This window comes from Tachysurus vachellii, chromosome 6, assembly GCF_030014155.1.
Source record: "Tachysurus vachellii isolate PV-2020 chromosome 6, HZAU_Pvac_v1, whole genome shotgun sequence".
In the NCBI taxonomy this organism is placed as follows: domain Eukaryota; kingdom Metazoa; phylum Chordata; class Actinopteri; order Siluriformes; family Bagridae; genus Tachysurus; species Tachysurus vachellii.
Genome location: NC_083465.1, coordinates 21,900,260 through 21,921,352, shown reverse-complemented (window position 1 = coordinate 21,921,352; position 21,093 = coordinate 21,900,260). Strand labels below are relative to the sequence as shown.

General features: G+C 36.5%; 2 protein-coding genes and 1 non-coding gene across 4 annotated transcripts in view; 2 read left to right on the top strand and 1 right to left on the bottom strand.

Moving 5' to 3' along the window:
* Positions 1-265: 265 nt before the first annotated feature.
* On the bottom strand, positions 266-4,877 carry agt (angiotensinogen). The gene is made up of 5 exons (XM_060872904.1): positions 4,739-4,877; positions 2,271-3,061; positions 1,226-1,499; positions 857-1,007; positions 266-615 (listed from the first exon to the last, which is right to left on the bottom strand). Exons 2-5 carry the CDS (start codon positions 3,022-3,024, stop codon positions 439-441), a joined length of 1,356 nt encoding a protein of 451 aa, XP_060728887.1. The 5' UTR covers positions 3,025-3,061; positions 4,739-4,877; the 3' UTR covers positions 266-438.
* A 1,970-nt stretch (positions 4,878-6,847) lies between these two features.
* Positions 6,848-21,093, top strand: part of phactr2 (phosphatase and actin regulator 2) — a 49,766-nt gene continuing 35,520 nt past the window's right edge. Inside the window, exon 1 of one of the 2 annotated variants that reach the window (XM_060872900.1) lies at positions 6,848-7,090. In XM_060872900.1, coding sequence (XP_060728883.1) covers positions 6,955-7,090 — 136 coding nt within the window. In that variant the 5' untranslated portion in view covers positions 6,848-6,954. The remainder of the gene's footprint in view (positions 7,091-21,093) is intronic. The other variant, XM_060872903.1, reaches the window with a different exon arrangement.
* On the top strand, positions 20,864-21,077 carry LOC132847776 (small nucleolar RNA U3). The gene has a single exon (XR_009648666.1). It is a non-coding gene; the product is annotated as a small nucleolar RNA U3 (small nucleolar RNA).

Below are 21,093 nucleotides of genomic sequence, written 5' to 3'. Positions count from 1 at the left end.
GCAAGTGCATGTAAATTGGTCATTGTAGATTATGTTGGTATGAATATTAGATTGCCCAGGTGTTTCATATTTGGTTTATAATTTAAAGCAATCAGTTAATACAAGTTTTGATTACTTATGGTATATTAATGCTGAAATTCAGTGTTAAATGATATATATGTCAGTTAAGGGAAGGTTACTGTACAGTATTGGCTAGGGAGGTAGGTATGTGGTAGGTATGTATAATTCTGTGTAAATGTGTAATGCCACTGGAAGATAAAAAGACTTCTGTTGTAAATAGTCTTCTTTTAATACATTCAGATAGCATATAATGTACCATACATTAAACTTCATACATATTCATTTGATATTGAAGACAGTTACTCGTGTATGTTGTAATAAACTGCTTTGAGTTGAAAGAATCTGAGGGACAATAATATTACACGATCGTACTGTGCTTTAAAGGGTTGGGTTCTGTATCCTTCCCAGCATGAGTATAGCATTAGTGTTGCCCTCTACAATAATAAAAAGGAAGGGTCTGTCCACGGTGACTCTCAGAGGAACTCTCTCATCCTGAGACTTGTTCAGAACCTCCTTTCCTTCCTCGGACATCTCGAAAAGAACCTTGTTGATCACCTGTCAGAAATAATCAAAGAAGCTTAAATGAAATGTTTCAGATTGGTTTGAAATTATATCTCAAAGTAGTGTTACAGCTATTTTTACAGCTATTACGACTGGATCTGGAATGAAGAATTCTGAAACCTGTGCGGCTCCCTAATTTGAAAAGAAATCTCCTCTCGAAATAAACTGAACTAACTTAAACGGGTTAGAATTATTTGGTCCTTTATTTCATAATTTTAAAAATATATATATTTACCTTGTCGACTGTGAAATTGCCTTTGGTGCTGAGTCTCTGAAAGTTGGTTTCGGAACACAGCAGGAATTTATCAACAGACATATCGGAGAGCAACGATCTCAGATCAGTCACAGCTGTCACAGAGAATTTAGGCAGGGACAATTCCAGATATCTACAGGAAGAAATTAAAATGACAAATGTATAGATTTACCTGTAAATGTTTGTGTTGGAAACAGAGTCGCAGTTTTCTCTTAATTATTGATATCTCAAGGCCGACTCCTGTGCGGTGGGGCTGAACCTTGGACTTGTGTTTAACTCAGATCTTTTGTCTGTTAAAATATGTTTAACCCAAAATAACTCTTCAACTGACCGTTCAAAGAAGCTACTCACTTCTCCTTTAGATGTCCATGCCATGTAGATATAGTGTCTGTCTTGAGCTGATTTTCAATGTCTTGCAGTCTGGTTCCCTCATTAGGAAGTACCAATAGCATGTATGTCTGCTTGCTGAGGCCAAGTTTAATAACAGTGCACTTTTTGTCAGGATCACTGAGGTGCATGTAGTCACCAGTTTGTGTCATGAGAGGTACTTTCACAGTGGACATCTCGTCAATATGGAAGTCTTGCAGAGTTGTCTTTTTGGGCTGGAAAGCTGTTCTCCAGTTTCCTATAAATAATTGCATTTCAAATAATTACACATTTTCTGAGAGTCAGTAAAAAATCTATCCAACAATGTGTCCAGCAGCAAATGACTGGAGAATGTTACGAAGTTATATTTACATTTGTAGCCTTCAGAAGAAGCCTTTACTTGTCACCTACAGTATATATTGAAATTCTTTTTATTTGCATATCCCAGCTTAGACATTTGGGGTCAGAGCACAGGGTCAGCTATGATACAGAGCTAGTGAGCCAGAGAGGCTTAAATGGCCTTGCTCAAGGCCCCAGCAGCCGCAGAATAGTGGAACACCGACCTTCCAAGTGGCAATAAAGAGCATTAACTGTTTGAGCCACCACTGCATTTGTCCTTATCCAGAGAGACCTATTGAATTGCTTTTGTAGCTTTCATCAAAACCATACACCCATGATGGGAAACACCTTCACACACTTATTCACATCCTGCTCAACTTATTCTATACAACGTGTTTTTGGGATGTGAGAGGAAACTGGTGAACCCACTTTGACATAGGACAGACCTGCACATAAAATCTACGCAACACTCAAGCTTAGGACAGAACTGAGGTCCTAGAGCTGTGAGGCAACACCACCTGCTGTACCACTGTGGCGGCCCTTTTTAGAAATCTAGGACCCAAAACTATCTAAAGAATGCCTGAGTATCCCTAGTTTCGAAGAGCATATGAAGGCGTTAAATAATTTAGAAGGTCTCAGTTCAAGTTCTAATCAAAGATACCTAAAAATAAATGACCTTATAAAAACCCACCTTTAAAATGTGCAGAGCTTGCATACAGCAGGTTTGTTGATTGGCTTATATCTTTAAAAAGGTTCTCAACCTTGCTGTGGGATGTCTTCTGAATGAACAAGTTAACTTGTGCCTCAGCTTCTTTGGGTTGGGAGAAGTTCACAGCTCGAATAAAAGAGGTGTCTGAAAACTCTTGAATGCCATGCGCAAAGTCCTTGGACAAGTCAGCATCGCTGCTTACAAAGGTCCAAACAAGGGTTCTGAACTCATCTTGAGGTCCATCACTTAATGAGCTAATGGCTTTAAGTGCACGTAGTACCTTGTGTCCGTTGATAACTTTTGTACAAACAGACTTCTCAATATTCCAGGTGAGTCCCAAAAATTCCTCATAATCACTGGCAGTAGTCTTGGAGGTTCCTAGGTATAAAGTTAACAAGGTACCAAAGGCAGTATGAGGAGAGAAAAGTATGTTAATGTCCCGTTGCTTGCGGCTTAGTGCATCATACATTCGCAATCCCAGAGAGTTCTGCAGTTCAGCCACCACAGCAGTCCACTGGGTGAGGTTCTTTAGTTCTTCAATTGCAGGCCGGGGATCCGGCTCTGTGCTGGCTTGAATGGCAGTCAGAGAATGAATGCTCTCTAAAGTCTCCTTGTCATTACTGTTAGTGACCTCACAAGTGACATCACCAGAGCTAAAGAGCTGGAAGGGATGGATATACACACGGTTGGCTATTCCCATTACAACGCAGATGAGGATTAGAAGAAGTTGTTTCATCTTCCTTTGGTAGTTTGTCAAAAATCTCAGGGAGGGCCTAAAACACAGTCAGTCCACAGAGCATTATCTTTAAATACAATAAAAAATGAGTAAACTGCTTAAAATGACTTCAAATCTGTGCACACAACAAAGTGTACTCAAGTATTTAAATAGATTGTGTTAATTATTTGAGTACAAAAAAAAAAAAAAATGATTTGAGTACAGTTTGCATATTAAAAGTTACAAAGGTTAAGATGAGGGCTAGGTGTGGGGTCAAGAGTCAAGAAGATTTTTATTGTCATTTCAAGCATAAATAGCTGATGCAGTACATGGGTGAAATGAAACAACATTTCTCCAGGACCATGGTGCTACATAATTAGCAGGATAGCAGTTATACCTGTTTTTATGACTAAGTGTGAATGGAAATCTTGGAATATCAACCTATTTTTTTAATAATGCAGTTTTGAGGGGGCACATTTGCTTGATTGATTTTTTTCCATCTTGTGCAAAGATGCGTCATACACATTGGTCTGGACTTGACTGGATGTTTAACAGGAACCTAGTAATGAGTAATGACTATGTTCTTTATTATGAATGTAATTTGATCATGTTGATTTGTTTACACTTTTATCCAGAGAGATGATAACTGATACAGGATACAACTAAGGGATATAATCAACACAAACTTTAATAAATCAATCTTGAAATAAATTCTTTAATAATTTTATGCTAACTAGCATTTAACATTATGTTTCATATTAAAATACAAGCTGTATTTTTAATTTTACCAAAGAATTTAGAACAGACTTTTCACACTTTGTGCTAGTGATCTATGTACATTACAAGGTCAGTGACCAAACTAGCAGCAGCACAACACACATAGCTCAGAGTAAACAACGAGAGTAACAAATATGACTCAAGTGTTGTTTGGCTTATAGATATAATCAGCAGTACAAAACACACTGATTTTATTAAAAGTATATCTACTGTAATAATTAATTCACTTCAGTAACAGTAACAGTAGTGATTAAGAAAATTACTTGAGTATGAATAAGATTAGTTGTAAAACTAATATAAAACTAATATGTTCTATATTTGAGTATTGCAGTTTTGAGCCATTATGTTATCTTGGCTTGTCAAGTAAAGACCAAGTAAACACCATGAACTAAGTGAACTTCCATTTTCAACATTATTTTAAGAAAGGTAACATTAGCTCACAAGCCAAATGCTGTTGGGGTTTTAGTAGCTTTCTAGGATCCTAACATAGTCTACTAGCTCATGTTAATTTATGCAAGCTACTGTACATAGCTAAATACCTTATCTAGCAAAGATTCAAATGATCCTGAGTGTTACCTATAGGCTGAAGCAGCACTTACTGTATTTATCATTTATCATGACAGGAATATCAAAGGTACATTTTATATTTAAAACAAAGCGTTCATCTGGCTAGCTAGTTTAGCTCACATTGCTAACTAATGGCTAATTAACATTAGAACTGTTTCCTTTGATTAAAACCTGTTAAAATTTATTACAATTTTTACCCATTCTGTCTTCTAAATGGCTTGGCCTTCTGGGGATACATGGGGTTGTGGGGATACATGGGACAGGCCCATGTTTTTTTAATCTGGATCAGTGATTAAACATTAAATATTGCTAAGTAGAATATTTTATTTCAAAACAATTACAAGTACAATACATATCAGGTACATATATGATTTAAAAAAGCTTTTCTTACCTTGTGCTGCTCAATCTTCAGCTAAAATGAACTGCAATGAGTCTTGCTATCAGATTTTAAAACCTCTGAAATCATGGCTTTTCCCAAAAGTTACACATTAACCTAGGTATTAGGACATAAATCTACTGGATGTCATGTTTAAAAATGGGGTTTGTACTGAGGGCTGCAAAACAAACACATCAATGAGGAGAAATTGTTGATCTTACTCACTTTAGTTACCAATATCATGACGTTGGATGGATTGGTCATTGATTTTCCATACAGGAAATGTAGGTGTTTCGTTCATGACATACTGGTGGAGTAGCAGAGGCACAGACACTTAGGTTCAGGGTCTCAGGTTCAACCTTGAGCTCCATTTACTTTATACCGTATGTGATGATTTGTGTGTTTTGTCATGTAGGTCTCTTCTGGGTTCTCCAGTTCCTTGAATCTCAATAAAAACATTAGGTGGATTGCCTCTAAACTCTCTCTCTCTCTCTCTCTCTCTCTCTCTCTCTCTCTCTCACACTCTCTCACTCACTCTCTCACACACAGACACACAAACTCACTGTGTGTGTCTCTGTGTGTGTGTGCCTGGGTGTGTGGTACCCAATGGACTGGCAATGGACTGGCATATGGCTCAGAATTAAATAATAATGGCTGTCCTTACATTTTCCTTTTTCCAGAAGAAGTAATGGTTTGCTTGGCCCCTTCTGGCTTTTATAAAATATTAAACCATTCTCTTGTTTTTTCCTGTTTATTCTTTATTACTATGTACAACAGTACTCTGTTGCCACTCTACACCATATTTTATTCACTGTTTGCCTTCACTATTATAGTACAGGTGATAAGCAGAAAAGCATCTCAACGTGCATGAAACATCAAACCTTGAAGTGGTTGGGCTACAACAGCAAAAGACGATGATGTTCACTCCTGTCAGTTAAGAACAGGAATCTGTGGCTATCCTGGACACAGATTCACCCAGTTGAAGATTTAAAAAATACTGCTACTGTAGTAATAAAAATAATCATTTGGTTTAGCGCCATTGTGCTACAGGTATCTCTGCATAAATGTTGATGTTGGTTAAATTGTACTAGTATTGGTAGGAATAAATCTAAAACTGAGATATTATAGACCATTATTTTCTATAATGTTATGTATTTCTATCTAAAACAGGCTCTATGTTATTACTTGATGATAGTTGAAGGTGAAAGGAGAAAACCATAAAACATTGTTATTGCTTAATAGTCATTTACCTCCGAAGGTATCGGTACAGCAAGGCCAAATCTTTTATTTTTGCTCCACACTCAAGACATTTGTGTTTGAGATTAAAAGAATTCCAATCTGCTTTTAATTAAAGCTAGAAAGCTAGTGTTAAACTTGTGTTTTACCTGTGAAGTCTGTGTGTGTGTGTGGCCACATCACTCAATCACTAAGGTATATCACTAGGTTTTATATATACACACACACACACACACACACACACACACACACACACACACATATATATATATATATATATATATATATATATATATATATATATTCACGTGTGTGTGTGTATATATATATATATATATATATATATATATATATATATGTGTGTGTGTGTGTGTGTGTGTGTGTGTGTGTGTGTGTGTGTGTGTGTGTGTGTGTGTGTGTGTGTGTGTATAAAACCTAGTGTGTGTATATAAAACCACACACACACACACACACACATATATATATATATATATATATATATATATATATATATATATATATATATATATATATATATATATATATATATATATTCACGTGTGTGTATATATATATATATATATATATATATATATATATATATATATATATATATATATATATATGTGTGTGTGTGTGTGTGTGTGTGTGTGTGTGTGTGTGTGTGTGTGTGTGTGTGTGTGTGTGTGTGTGTGTATGATTTTCACGTGTGATACGTGTATGAAAGAAAGATTCCCCTGTGTCATGGGTTCAAGCCCACATATAGAGTATGTGCTAAAGTTTTTGTTGTACATTTGGTTTCAGTAAGACGACCTTTGACGTATAAAGTGTACTTTAAGAGCGGCAGGTTGTTGTTTTTGTATAAACCGGTAGTTGATGTAGTGGTGACGTGAGACGTGACATTAACCTGCGGTGTGAACACAGGAAAGCGAAAGCTCTCCTCCATTCTGTGCTTTTCGTCCATGGGCTTTATTTAGTAGTGATTTGACTACATCATGACCAGTGATGAAGACACTTTGACAAGTCTGAAGAGTTTCACGCCGGTTTGTATGGCGCACAGATGGAGGTCTCACAGCGAGGCTTCAGCCTTCAGGTCCAGGATCCTGACCAGGTTAAGATCTGCGTGTTCAGGTACGTCTCTAATCTTATATACCATCTTTATTTATATACACACTGCGTTATTATGGTGCTTCCAATTGTGTAAATATGCATCATTTTTGGCTGAGTACTGACCAAAAGTTTCAGATAGTCCTATAGGAGAACATTAAAGCAGATCTAGGTTCAAGTGTTTGTGTCTGATTCCATACATATCCATCTCACTGATATTACATTTACAAATATATGTGTATGTATATGCATTCAAAAACACACGTGAGATATGTTTAAAGCTACAAAATCAAATCAAATAAACCTTTATTAAACCTCTATCTATAACAGCTCTCTATCTACAAAACTGTTCTTCAGTATTCTTTTGTCTGTCTCTTAAAATATACCCATTAAAATCCAATTAAAATTCAAGCATCTTATTTTGGTATTAATGTGTCAATCATTGAACAATCTTTTGCATTAAACGTCCTTATCTATGACGCATCTGCTGGTGGTACATTTTAATGTTCCACAACATTCACTAGGTCCTATTACTCCATCCAATGACACCTTACCCTCTGTGAAATATTTGGAACAGTGCAATTTTTTCACATAAATGACATCACTTCCTGATGATTGCAGGAAGAAGAAAATTACTCTTATTATTATTATTATTTTTATTTATTTTGAATTTTGCTGTGATACTGACTGATGAAAAAAGGATGACACGAAGATGTTTGGCACAGATATCAAAAGTAAACCAAAATGAAATAAAAATAAATTATTTAACAGCAACAACAACAATAATACTTTTATCATTAGAATGTCCTTAATGCCATCTGCCCGTTAGAATGGATACCATTTAGTCCTTCTTACTCCTTCTTAATCGTTTAAGAACAAAATGCTGTCATAATCAGTAATGAGAAAAAAATATAAAGAAATGAGATATTGTTGTGTGAGATGGATTAATACATTTGTGATTCATCACTTGCTATGTTGTAAAGTTAAATGAGCATTGGATCAGTTGTGAAGCAGTTGTAGGTGTGCAGTATTTTAAAAAGAAAAAAACCTACCAAGGTCAAGTACATGTCCACAAGATGTTAACCTACTTTCACAGTGTGCTGTGGTTTTAAAGCTGTATTTTTTATTTTCTGTTTTTGCAATAGTAGACAAGAAATACGTTCTAGTAGACTTTTAGTAGATGGATCTCAGCCTGTCCAAACAGACACATTTTTTAATAATTATTGCAGTTACTGAATCAATGAATAAGAATTAATTATAAAAAAAATAAATAAATTGGGGTGATTTATACAACCCTTTACCAAGCAACATTTGCTTTACATCATTTTAGTTTAGTTTACTTTTATTAGTAAAGCATGATTTTTAGAATGTATTAAGCATGTTGGAGAAAACTAGAAGACTTTTGATTTTAGGAGACATGATTGTCATAGCATTAAATTAATTGGCTCTATAAAGCTGTTACCTTTGTATATTATGCATTTTCTTTAAAAAATGAGCCTATAGGTATGTAGGGCAATTACATTAGTACTTTACATTTTAAAGTATTTGTATTGGTCCTGATTAGGAACATAACCTCATTACAACAGCTAAAATGTGTTTGAAATTTTTTTTTTTTTAAACTTAACACTTTTTACCAGTACACTGGTGTACGATTCTACCAGAGGAATGGAAATGGACTTACTGGACATTTTCATTCAGTATAAACAAATAAATTATTTCATTGAAGGAAGTCTGATATAAAATTAATCTGGACACTGTTGGTGTTCAGTGTGCGATATACCATTTTTCAGTATGTGATGTTTAAATTTAAGTTGTTTATGAACATCTCACAGAGTATCTACTTGAGCCATAAACCAAATGTGGAATGACATGGCCAGGGAATACAATGCTGAACATTGGACCCCAAAACAGGTGTAAATTCTATTTTTGTTTGGTATCAGAACCCTTGAGAAGGGTTGGTATTATGTGCACACCGTGGTTTCTTGAGTTTACGAGCCACCACTGTAACCTTTACCATGGTCTATTGACGGTATTTGCATGTATGCTGCATCTTCCTGTCTAAATCCACCACAAACACCCTGTATGGACCCTTTTGGGTGACTGTAGATAGAACAAGAGCTGTACTCTTTAGATTAGAAATCCACAGACATTCTTCCAGCATAAAAAAGTTTGATATCACTCTAATCACTAATTTGAGATTTCACTTATTGCCGAACTCACAAGCTAGCCATGTTAGGCTTTTTTTTTGTCTTATCATTGCACCATTTCTGCAGGCTTGACGGTTTAAACCACTTCCTGACAACAAACCTTTTAAACCAGCAACACATTAACACAAAAGTCTGCTCCATAATCATAACTAATCCATACTTCTGCATATTTCATCTTGTTTTGTGGAGAGCATTGTATATGGCTGTTTTAAATTTTAATGTTAATTCCATGAAATGTGGGTTCAATGTCTACACAAAATTTATGGTAGACATGTTTTTTGTTTTTTTTTTGCTGACTGCATGGCTTACATATATTTAATATTTCTTTAATTGTTAATTTCATGTTTTTTACACGTTATGGTTTCACATACAGGACTGAAGCGTGCTAGCATGACGCTGTGAATCTGTAGCGTTTAAATAGTTTTTAAGGTTTAGATGTTTTACCTCGAAATAACCACCAGGGGGCGAACAAAGCTTTCTATTTTTCCACTATACAAACGATATTCAAGGCCTCGCTCAATATTTTATTTTTGATTTTTTTAATAGCAGAAATATTACCGCAAAATAACAATAATAATAATAATAATAATAATAATAATAATAATAATAATAAAAAAAGACAACAACAACATTAATAATGATAATAATAATAATAATAATAATAATAATAATAATAATAATAATAATAATAATAATAATTGTATTATTATTGTTGTTATTATTATTATTATTATTATTATTATTATTATTATTATCATTATTATTAATAATAATAATAATATTTAATTCTTTCACTGCTCTGGTTTTCAGCATCTTCTGTGTCCTCCACTACATTGCAGGTTATTATGTGTTATCTCAGGAGAGACATGTTTACAGTAGTTGTGGAGTAGACATAAAAGCTATCATGCCAGGTAAAGTCTCAGGTGATGTCATTACTGTTTGACATTTAAATGTTCAATATTTGAAGGCTAATTAAATCAGTCATGACCTTTAGAGTGCCTACAGTATTAAACATTTATAATGTCCAGCTGCAGGACAGGGCAAACTGAGTTCCTGTAATATCTCACTGCTAAATTTATTCCTCTGTACAACCTGAGGCATGACACAGAAAGCATGACACAAATCAGTTTTTCAGTTCAGTTGGATTTTAGATGTGTATAAATTCATACTTACTTGTACTGTGAAAATTGATTCATCAATGAACGCTGTATGAGTGTAAAAAAACATTTAAATATGTCTTTCTGCCTGTCTAATTGTGGTAGTCGGCATTTTGAGAACAAAAGCGACTTTGTCTTCGGCGTGATTTCAACAACATTGTGGAAAAAGACTCAGCAAGCCACTTTGTTTGGATTAATTTGTAGGTTCGGCTTCCTTTGGTGCTGATGTGAGGATGCACACAATTAGTCTCTTAATGATAGAGAAGCTGAAGGGAATGTGCCCTGCTGAGAGGGTTGCACACTTCTCACAGTGTGGAGGAGACAGCCTGGATTAAATCAGCTATTGGAAGAAGTTAAATCCTTAAATGGATGCTCATTATGTTCAGTGCTCTTGTTGGAGATTTCATGTGCAATATTGAGCTTCCTGTTAAACGTTGTGGAGACCGTTTGCTGATGTACTGCTGATGCTTCGAGTTGTACTGGATGTTCTAGAGATAAGAGATGAGGTATGCTGATTTAACCAGAGAAGAGATTTTTAAAAATGAAATCTCCTGTTACTCATCAACATTGCTGTTTCAAAGCTTTTTGTATTTGTCCCATAGTGTTATGGGCACCAATACAAGAGTATATTTAGAAAAATATACTCTTCTGAGAAGGCTTTCCACTAGATTTTATACAGTGACTGTGGGGATTTGTGCTCATTCAGTGAAAAGAGCATTAATGAGATCAGAGTGATGTTGAGTGAGGAGGTCTGGGGATCAGTCAGTGTTCCAGTTTATCCCAGAGGTGTTTAATGGGGATGAGGTCAGGGAACTGTGCAGGACACTTGAGTTCTTCCACTTCAACTTTGGCAATCCATGTCTTCATGGAGCTCACTTTGTGCAACATGTTTGAGCCTCTTAGTTTCAGTAATAAGATTACAATCTGCTACAGCATACAGACATTATATACAACTTTGTGGCAACCTTTTGGGGAAGAACCAAATATAAATGAGATGGTAAAGGGCACAAATGTGGTTCGATTGTACAATTTTACAAAAAGAATATAATTTTTGCATTTCTCTTTTTGTAGTTTGTCTCTTTTTAGAGTTCCCTACAGTGTTTTCCTACAAGAGAAAGTTCCAAGTAGAACCATTTGACGAAGCTTAAAACCTTACCTATTTAAAAAAACATGTACTGTATATAACCCTTTTTTCTACCAGTGTATTGCTCCGGTTAAGGCAGGCCCTTCGTAATTCCTATTCCTCTCTGACGACTCGCATAATTGCATACAACTGATACTTAAAATGTCTAGAAACACAACACCCACTGCACATTCTTTATATTCGTGTCTCCCTGCAGTTCGAAATATCATTTGTATGATATCAAAACCCAGACCAATGTGGTTTGTCATTTCTGTATTTCTACCTATAGTTCTGTACTTTATTTCACCCTTTCTCTTAGATAACATGCTGTCTGCACTAAGACAAAAGAGTAATGAACAATAGATTCTGAAAGAAGCTTGGATTTGCTATAGAAACCTCACAAGTGCCAAAACGTTTCAGTACAGCTTTACCCAGATGGAAAGGCCGCCTGGCTTGTGTTGACCTGCAGGGGCGGCAAGACGCATCCCTCCTCTTTGTCTTTCTCTGAACCTTTAAGATGAGCACTTCTTAAAGTGTGCTTACTGAATGTGTGAGACATCATGCGTGGGTGTTTTCCGCATGGGCTTAAAGGCCACATGTATTAGCGGGGCGATCATGCCTTTCCGCTGTGATACAGTAACTGCACCACGGCTCACCTTCAAAAAGGAGAGGCATGACATTTAATGTTGTGTTTGACATAAAAAAAGATGATGATGTAGGTGGAAGAAATCTTAAAATATTTTTTTTCTGAGGTTTTTTTTCTATCATATTTTATGTTATGCATGGAATGCGTAGGGATTTAGTGATTTCTTTAGAGCCTTTGTTTCTTAAAAAGGTTTCTTAAAAAATGGGTTTGTCCCTTGTCTTGTCCCCCATTGTGTCCTCTGTGATAGACTTCAGGTTTCCTGTGACTCTGCGTAGGATAAGTGATCCACAAAGTGATCGGATGGATGGATCTTTATTTCTGGCATCAATGCCAGAGGCAAATTACAAGCACCTCAGTTTTTCAAAGATAAAAGTATATCAATATTAATAAGTTCATTGTGTGGGATTAATAAAAGTACTTTCTACCCAACTCTAAATTGATAAATAATAAAAGACAAATTGTTTTAATTATTTGTTTTTAGTAATATGTTTAGAATGATTTGGATTTGGAAAAAACTCATAAATGAACCAATGTAGATAATTACATACTTGAAAAAATTAAGGCTAAAATCATAAATCATAAATACAGCTGCATATTTTCTCTGTTTGCATAAGTCTGTGTGTGTGTATGTGTGTGTGCGTGTGTGTGTCTGTTTGAGTGTGTTTGTGTGTGTGTTTGTGTCTGTGGGTGTGTGTTTGTGTCTGTGTGTGTGTTTGTGTCTGTGGGTGTGTTTGTGTCTGTGGGTGTGTTTGTGTCTGTGTCTGTGGGTGTTTGTGTGTGTGTGTTTGTGTGTGTGTTTCTGTCTGTGTGTGTGTTTGTGTCTGTGAGTGTGTGTGTGTGTTTGTGTCTGTGTGTGTGTTTGTGTGTGTTTGTGTGTGTTTGTGTCTGTGGGTGTGTTTGTGTCTGTGTGTGTTTGTGTCTGTGGGTGTGTTTGTGTGTGTTTGTGTGTGAGTGTGTGTGTTTGTGTCTGTGGGTGTGTGTTTGTGTCTGTGTGTGTTAGTGTTTGTGTGTTTGTGTGTGTGTGTGTTTGTGTCTGTGTGTGTGTGTTTGTGTCTGTGGGTGTGAGTTTGTGTGTGTGTGTGTGTGTGTTTCTGTCTGTGTGTTTGTGTGTGTGTTTGTGTCTGTGAGTGTTTGTGTGTGTGTTTGTGTCTGTGTCTGTTTGTGTGTGTGTTTGTGTGTGTGTTTGTGTCTGTGGGTGTGTTTGTGTCTGTGGGTGTGTTTGTGTCTGTGTCTGTGGGTGTGTTTGTGTCTGTGTCTGTGTGTGTGTGAGAGAGAGAGTGATAGCCACATCATTCTCACATCCCATCAGTGAGCGATTGTAGAGCTATTGATAAAGTTCTGATTTCAGACGTCCCGTCTAATCTCAACTCGAGCCATCACTTGTTTGCAGTCCTGCATTTTAATTAGAGTGATATTGCTACTAAACTAAATTATTGTCTAATAAATCTTAATGAGCCTAAAGAGCCATGTGCACCTCATTATAATCACAGCGAATGTGCATGGAGGAGTAGCATTCTATTATTGCATTCTTTTCAGAATAACTCCACATTTCCCACCATATTTTCATTGTCTGTATATTTTGCGGGGGGGCACGGCGGCTTAGTGGTTAGCACATTTGCCTCACACCTCCAGGGTTGGGGGTTCGATTCCCACCTCCGCCTTGTGTGTGTGGAGTTTGCATGTTATCCCCGTGCCTCGGGGGTTTCCTCCGGGTACTCCGGTTTCCTCCCCCGGTCCAAAGACATGCATGGTAGGTTGATTGGCATCTCTGGAAAATTGTCCCTAGTGTGTGAGTGTGTGAGTGAATGAGTGTGTGTGTGTGTGCCCTGTGATGGGTTGGCACTCCGTCCAGGGTGTATCCTGCCTTGATGCCCGATGACGCCTGAGATAGGCACAGGCTCCCCGTGACCCGAGGTAGTTCGGATAAGCGGTAGAAGATGAATGAATGAAGATGTATATTTTGCAAAGTTTTGTTCAGTATAAATTCCTACTTGTATTGACTGAAAATCTACCTGTATCTACTGAATCCACTTTAATCTCTAAATCTTTTATCCTTTGTATTGTATGGCTATCTATCTATCTATCTATCTATCTATCTGTCTGTCTGTCTGTCTGTCTGTCTGTCTGTCTGTCTGTCTATCTATCTACCTACCTACCTATCTATCTATCTATCTATCTATCTATCTATCTATCTATCTATCCATCCATCCATCCATCCATCCATCCATCCATCCATCCATCCATCCATCCATCCATCCATCCATCCATCCATCCATCCATCCATCCATCCATCCATCCATCCATCCATCCATCCATCTATGGAGTCTGATTTTTGTCCACAATGTCCTGATACAGATGTTGAGATTCACAGGAATCTAACAGAATCCATGGGGTCTGTGGAGTAAAGCAAAGTCCTGCAGCATCACATGTCTCTCCCTTTATGATGCCTATAGGCTTTTTTTTTCTATATTCCAACCTTTATTTTTGTCTCATGACTACATAACTTGCAAAAAGGAAGTTAACAAGCTCAAATAATATGCTTTTATGCGGTACATCTTTCATCTAGCTTGTGGTACGCCTGCAGGTCATAGTTTTTAAGACTGGATGAATTGCAAAAACTTAGTACAGAATATTACCCTTAATTGTCCTTATTTTATTCTAAGTTATAGTTAAGAAGCTTTTCCATTGCAGTCACAAATATTTTTGAAATTCTTACCACCATTAATTTTTTATTTTACCAGGGGTTCAATGGGTTTAATGGGTTTTTATCACACAAACCCACAAGGTTGTTTTTACCTTTAAAGTGAATAGTAATATCAAACCCATTTCTACTTCTGAGATACCCAAGTGCTTGTTCATAATCATCTAAAATTTGAAGGTGTTTACCTTCAACCACTAAAATTCTGTGTAATGTTATCCAACAGAAGGAAAAAACACACGTCTCACACTGAAAACCAACAGAGTTCTGACACAAAAATCAACTTGTTTGTATGTTCCACGGCAATAAATGCACATGTAAACAGATTAACACCACGTGTCATTCTTTAATAACTAAATCAATGTAATTGGGCCAAAATGGTGTAAAAGGAATAAAATATTTTAGGATGTTCTGTTTTTAACTTTGGGACAACAGTAACTCTCCTTCACAGTGGGCTGCCTTACACCTCCCCAACGTTGTATATCTTCCAATAATGTCTTGTCCATTATTTTTATCCCATACTTACTTTACTAACAGAGTTCTATTTGAAAAGTTTCCTTAGAGAATTAACTAGACAAAAAAGTAATCACTGCATCATAGGATTAACCAGAGTAAGTAATCTCTCCCTCAAAAATTAACCAGATTAATCCCTCCTCCAGAGAATTCATCAAAATAACTAATCTCTTCTTCAGAGGATGAACCAAAATAATTAATCTCACCCTTAAACAATAAACCAGAGGATTAAGTAATTTCAGAGAGAATGTACCGGGTGAATGAATAATCTTATATATTCTTTAATATACTTCTCAGGCAAGTTTTTAAGGTGTCAATATTTGTAAGAATATATTTTTAGATTTGAAAATTTTGTTCCATCTTCTCAATTTTATGCAAAGTTTATAAATGGACAATAAACAACAACAACATGAATATTGTTCTAAACAGGGTTTTTACCCTTGCTAATGTTTACTCCAGTCTCACTGTGTGTGTGTGTGCGCGCGCATGCATGTGTGTGTATCTTTTCGTTCCTCACTTATCAGTAGCTTACGGAAATACACACTTTGCAGGATTTTTTTTTTTTTTTTTAAATAAATTTCAGCACATTAGTTTATTACCCATGTTATTATCTCTCAGCACTTGTTAATAAAGCAAAAAGTAGCCTTGCTTAGTTAAAAAGTCTTAGTGTTAACCTCAGATATCCGGCAGAATAACACAGAAGATCATCAGGATGTCGATAATTTTGTAATAGGATCTTAATGCTGTTTCAAGAACACAAGGACACTTAATGAATTGCTCTCGGAAATGGACTTTGTACTTTGACGTCAGCGTTTACGAAACTGTAAGTTCAAAGTAAGATTATGTACAGGATTATTAGCCACAGGCTATGCCTTAAAACCCACAAGCACAGGAATGTTACACTGATCTACAAATACTCACCTGTTCTTAATGTCTTTACACTGTGCTTTTGTGTCTTTGAGAAATTTTTAATGCTGTTTATTTCATTCCTGTCAAGAATTCTTTGGCCCACAGCTCAAATATCAGTGTAATGCATAGTTTTAAGGAGCCAGCTAATGAAATAAGCAGTCATTTCACAAGTTCTCTGCGACGGACTGCTTTCCGTTCAAGGTGTAATCCGGCATCCTGCCTAGTGGTAGACTTTGGATCCAGCAGGACTCTATTCAGAATAAAGAGGTTACCGAAGATGAATGAAAGGTTGAATTTTTCAAATGAACTCAAATCTGTATAAAAAGAAATACGTTGAGGGTTTAGGTTTTACAAATTTAACTCCATTTGCACCGGATCGCCCCCCACAAATCAGATACAGATCTTGTCTCTGCTATAGTTTAATCGCAAAACCAAATACTAAAATACTTGGCTCATATGACTGCCAAGGCTCTAGGGATAAGCAGTGAAAGCCCCCATTCACTCCCATCCAACCAGAGACGAATATCACCAGCAAAGATTTATGCTTTTTTTGGCTACGGTTTGGCGTCACGTTCCTCTGCTGAAAATAGACTAAAAACAGTGAGAGACTCACAAGTGCCCACAATGGTCGCTCAAACAAGGTGCTGCCTCAATCCTTTTAGCCAGGAAGTCCATTTATTTTAAGGCAGCACCTATTTTAAAGAAGAACATCTGCGGATGTTTTTTTGCATAACTATTTCTGACTTGTGGAAAAAGACAAGATCAGAATGAATGGATAAGTCCTGTAATTTAGCTGGAAGCTGCTGTTTAACCATAACTGTATCATAACCCACCCCCTAGACCTGCCTCAGTCTCTCTCATGGCCTTGAGCTGAATCTGAAAGCCCCAGTGGATATATGGAGGTCCCACTTGATGGGCTCGCCTTGGCTCCATTCGTTTGCTTTAATGGACGTAATGGCTGTTTGTCGTCCTCTGTGTTCTTCCTGCTGCGCTCTACTGCAGTGAGGAATGCTGTGTGAGCGGCACGGGAGGGGCTGACAGTGGTGAGGGGAAGGAGAGAAAGAGAGAGAAAGAGAGAGAGGGAGAGAGAGAGAGAGAGAGAGAGAGAGAGAGAGAGAGAGAGAAAGAGAGAGGAGTAAATGAGTAAAGAAACAGAGAAGCCACTCACTGAAGCAATCGGTTTCTCTCCTTCCAGACATGGAGCATGCCTGTGAGTGCTTAATTTCATTCTCCAGCTGTGCATGTGGATAGGTGTGTGTGTCTGTGTGTGTGTGTGTGTGTGTGTGTAAACATACTGAGAGATGTAGTTAAAAGTTTGCTACTTTAATGAATTTAAAAGGTCAGGAGCAGTACCAGGAGCTTATCCGCTATCACTCTGTGCTGAATTCTATAATGGTCTGGGATTGATTGATTTTCATCTGACATGCTGGATATCAAGTGCTAGGTTTCATCATGAATAAGCACAGCAAGAAAAAGCAACAATTTAAGACATTAAATTGAGTTCAGATATTTTTTATCAGATGATGCGATCGGTGGAGGTCGCTGTACCACTTTACATGTCACAAGCCTATTACTTTAAGTCTTTATTGTGTCTGTACAGTACTGCAGAATTACCACACAATTAGAGTAAGCACTGAGGAAAATCCCTAGACATATGTTTCCTAAAATGTAGCACATTTCCTTTTGGATTCACTGAAACTATTTAGTGCACACATGCATACAAGTTTGTGTATGAGTGTTTGTGTATGGCTGTGCTGATTGGCTTGTTCATAGGGGTTCTAACATGAGCATGAGTATGAACATTTTTCTTTCCTTCACTCCTTGATGAACCTGCATGGATCGAGGAAGCATGTTAAGAGCCTCTGTCTGATATATTTGCAACTCAAATCCACTGATTTGTAAAATCCTAAAAAGATTTTAGTATTTGCATATCCAAGTGGGTCAGGGAATCACTATACAGCATCCTGGTCAGGACAACAATAAGATAAAAGCTTTATTCTTTTGGAGTCCGATAAAGAACAATGAAGACCATAATCTATTAATAACATGGGATTCAGTCTGAAAATGTGAGCTTAGATTGTAAACATGATAGATATTGAAGAGAAGTGCTTTAAAAGGCTTTGTAGAATAAGATTTAAAATGACATTCAGATAAATTTAAGAAACATCTTACAAGTTCACAGTCCAGCTCTTCCACGTAGCTCACACACATTTCTGAGCTCTGAAAACACCTTGGATTTGAAGTCATTGTCCTACAGCTTAGTATTTTCTTGTGCTGAATAGAGAATATATGTGTGAGCTGCCTGCAGTCTTCAAAAGTGTAAATATAATCCTCTGCTTTACTTAGTGACCACTTTCCTATTTTACTTTATATAAGCATTGAGCGAACGGTTTAAGAATGATGCCAGTTTTACGTCCTATAGTTTAAGCTCAGACTGCACTTTATGTATGGGCCTGGCTTCTGATACGTGTATTCAAAATACATATTTGAAATACAAAATATTATGGTCAGGATGAAATAAAAATGATATGGTAAGTATCATGTAAATAGACTAAAGCAAAAACTCCTAGAGCTAGAAATTCCCTGCTGCACCAAATATGAATGAAATTAATATCTAATGAATGTTTTATCACCTTCTGTTTGGGAACAGTGATACCAGAACTCACTAGGGATTGATGTGAAAACATCAATGATAAAAACACTAAGACTATTGCTATTGCATATACAAGATTTCACATGATTATGTCATTATAAGAAAAATGATACAAACTGTATTTATTTGTATGTGACTTGATTTTATTCGATTTTATACATACAAAGTCACAAATTTGAAAGACTGAGGTCATGTTGTTCAAACAGCATTTATTTTCACTAGCTGGTATGCTGGATTCTAGCTAGCATGATCTTGTACTGTAGCTGTGTTAACCTCTCACCTGTATACGGATAAAAATGGCAGGTGGAGTTTAATCCAAATATAAACCAGTACTAGTGACCCTCTGCGGATAGCACTAGTGCGATTGCTGAAAGATATCATCGATCAGAACCAGGGCTCTCAAGTTTTGAAGACAGGCATGCGTGGCATCTCCAATCTCTTCTCAAAAAAAAAAAAAAGGAGTTGTTGTGTTTGGTAATGATCACTGACTGCAATTTAACCGTTTAATTTCCATTTATTAATTTGTGTGTGTGTGTGTGTGTGTGTGAGAGAGAGAGAGAGAGAGAGAGAGAGAGAGAGAGAGAGATTATGACTGGTGTTGTTTATTGTAAGTGTTTGTTGCCTTTTTGGATTCCTTTATCATTTGTAATGTTGCTCCCATATAAAACAGTTCGGCTCAAGCCCAGCCATTTAGGGTCATGATTGATTCGTGATTGTACCCTCGCTAATGAATGTTTTTTTTTCATCGGTTGTTGCGTTAAATCTTACCCAGATAGTGCTATTTTCTGATTGCCTATTGTGTAGCCTCTTTTTTTTGATTGGCTGATAAGTGTCAGGGTCGACTAAGCGGTGCGGACAGATACATTTTGGACGCTGCAGCATAGTAAATATATGATAAATAGTCAAAAAGTTTTCTGCGTGAGAAATACGATGGCGGGAGAGCGTGACAAAATACCAAAATGCGTGACTGTCACTCTCAATGCGTGACACTTGACAGCCCTGCAGAACATTTCACTTAACTGAAGTAACTGATCTCACAAATGCTGCTTTTTTGTAGTTGTTAATTTATTACCCCATTTTCTTTGGTTATTTGCTAATTTTCACCTACTAGCTATCTCATCACATGACAAGTACCAGCTAGGGTCTGTAAAGGCTAGGACCTGCTCCCTACAACACACAGAAAGCCAGCACATAGACTCAAACTGCTACTCATGCTGAACAATAGGCATCAGAGGAAATAGCAAAGTGCTGTCTTCACATACATGAGCCTATAGTCAGCCATGAATGGTTAGTGTCACTGTGATTGACACCATCCATCCAACCCAAGGAGCGCAAAATGTTTTCATTAGAAAAGCTAATTTAGTTTTTTTTTGTGACTCTTAATGGAGTTGCTCATGATCTTTACATAGAGTAATGGGTCTTTCATCAGGTTAGGTCATTTATGAACCTTATGTTTTTCATGACGTGAGATGAAGAGAATGTAATGAAAGTGATTAGTGTATTTTTCTAAACTGAAAAACAGAATTTTTGTGTGTGTGTGTGTGTGTGTTACTGCTCTATTTTTGTCATGAAAGGAAATTTCATGAAAATATTTTTTAAAAATTGTCTACTTCTGCATAAATTAAATCGTAAGTATTAAAAATTATTTAGAGTAGGAGTTTTTAGGTATTTCGTGTGTTTAAAGAGAATTTAAGATAATTTTTAATTATCTTTAACTTGAGAGTTTGTTTTTATGGTATTTTTTGTGTTGAAACATAAAGAATTTTTTGCTTTCGTTTTAAGAATTCCAAGTTATTCTTCGCTTCAAAGTTCTCTATGAAAAAAAAAAACAAAGATCCACCGTCCTCAAGATCTGTGTGTTAGTCAAAGTGCTCGACTGTCTGAGGAGGTTAAGACTATACTTTCAGGGATAATTTCTATAGTGTCTGACTATGAATTGTGATTTGAAAGTGTTACGTCTCCCTAATCACGATGAAGAGCTTCGATGTATTCTTCTGAGCATGAATCGGATTCAAGCTACTGTGTTTTTTCACAGGCTTGAGTCATTGCTGAACGTTCTCTGATTCTTTTGGATTGTGAGAGGAAGAGTACATGATCAGAGTGATTAGTGTATTTCTGTTG

Excerpts from the sequence above, each read along its gene's own strand:
- agt (XM_060872904.1), bottom strand. The coding sequence starts at position 3,024 with ATGAAACAACTTCTTCTAATCCTCATCTGCGTTGTAATGGGAATAGCC. Across the intron at positions 1,008-1,225 it reads CATGGACATCTAAAGGAGAA|ATATCTGGAATTGTCCCTGC; the intron begins GTGAGTAGCTTC and ends TTCTTCCTGTAG. Across the intron at positions 616-856 it reads GCAATTTCACAGTCGACAAG|GTGATCAACAAGGTTCTTTT; the intron begins GTAAATATATAT and ends TATTTCTGACAG.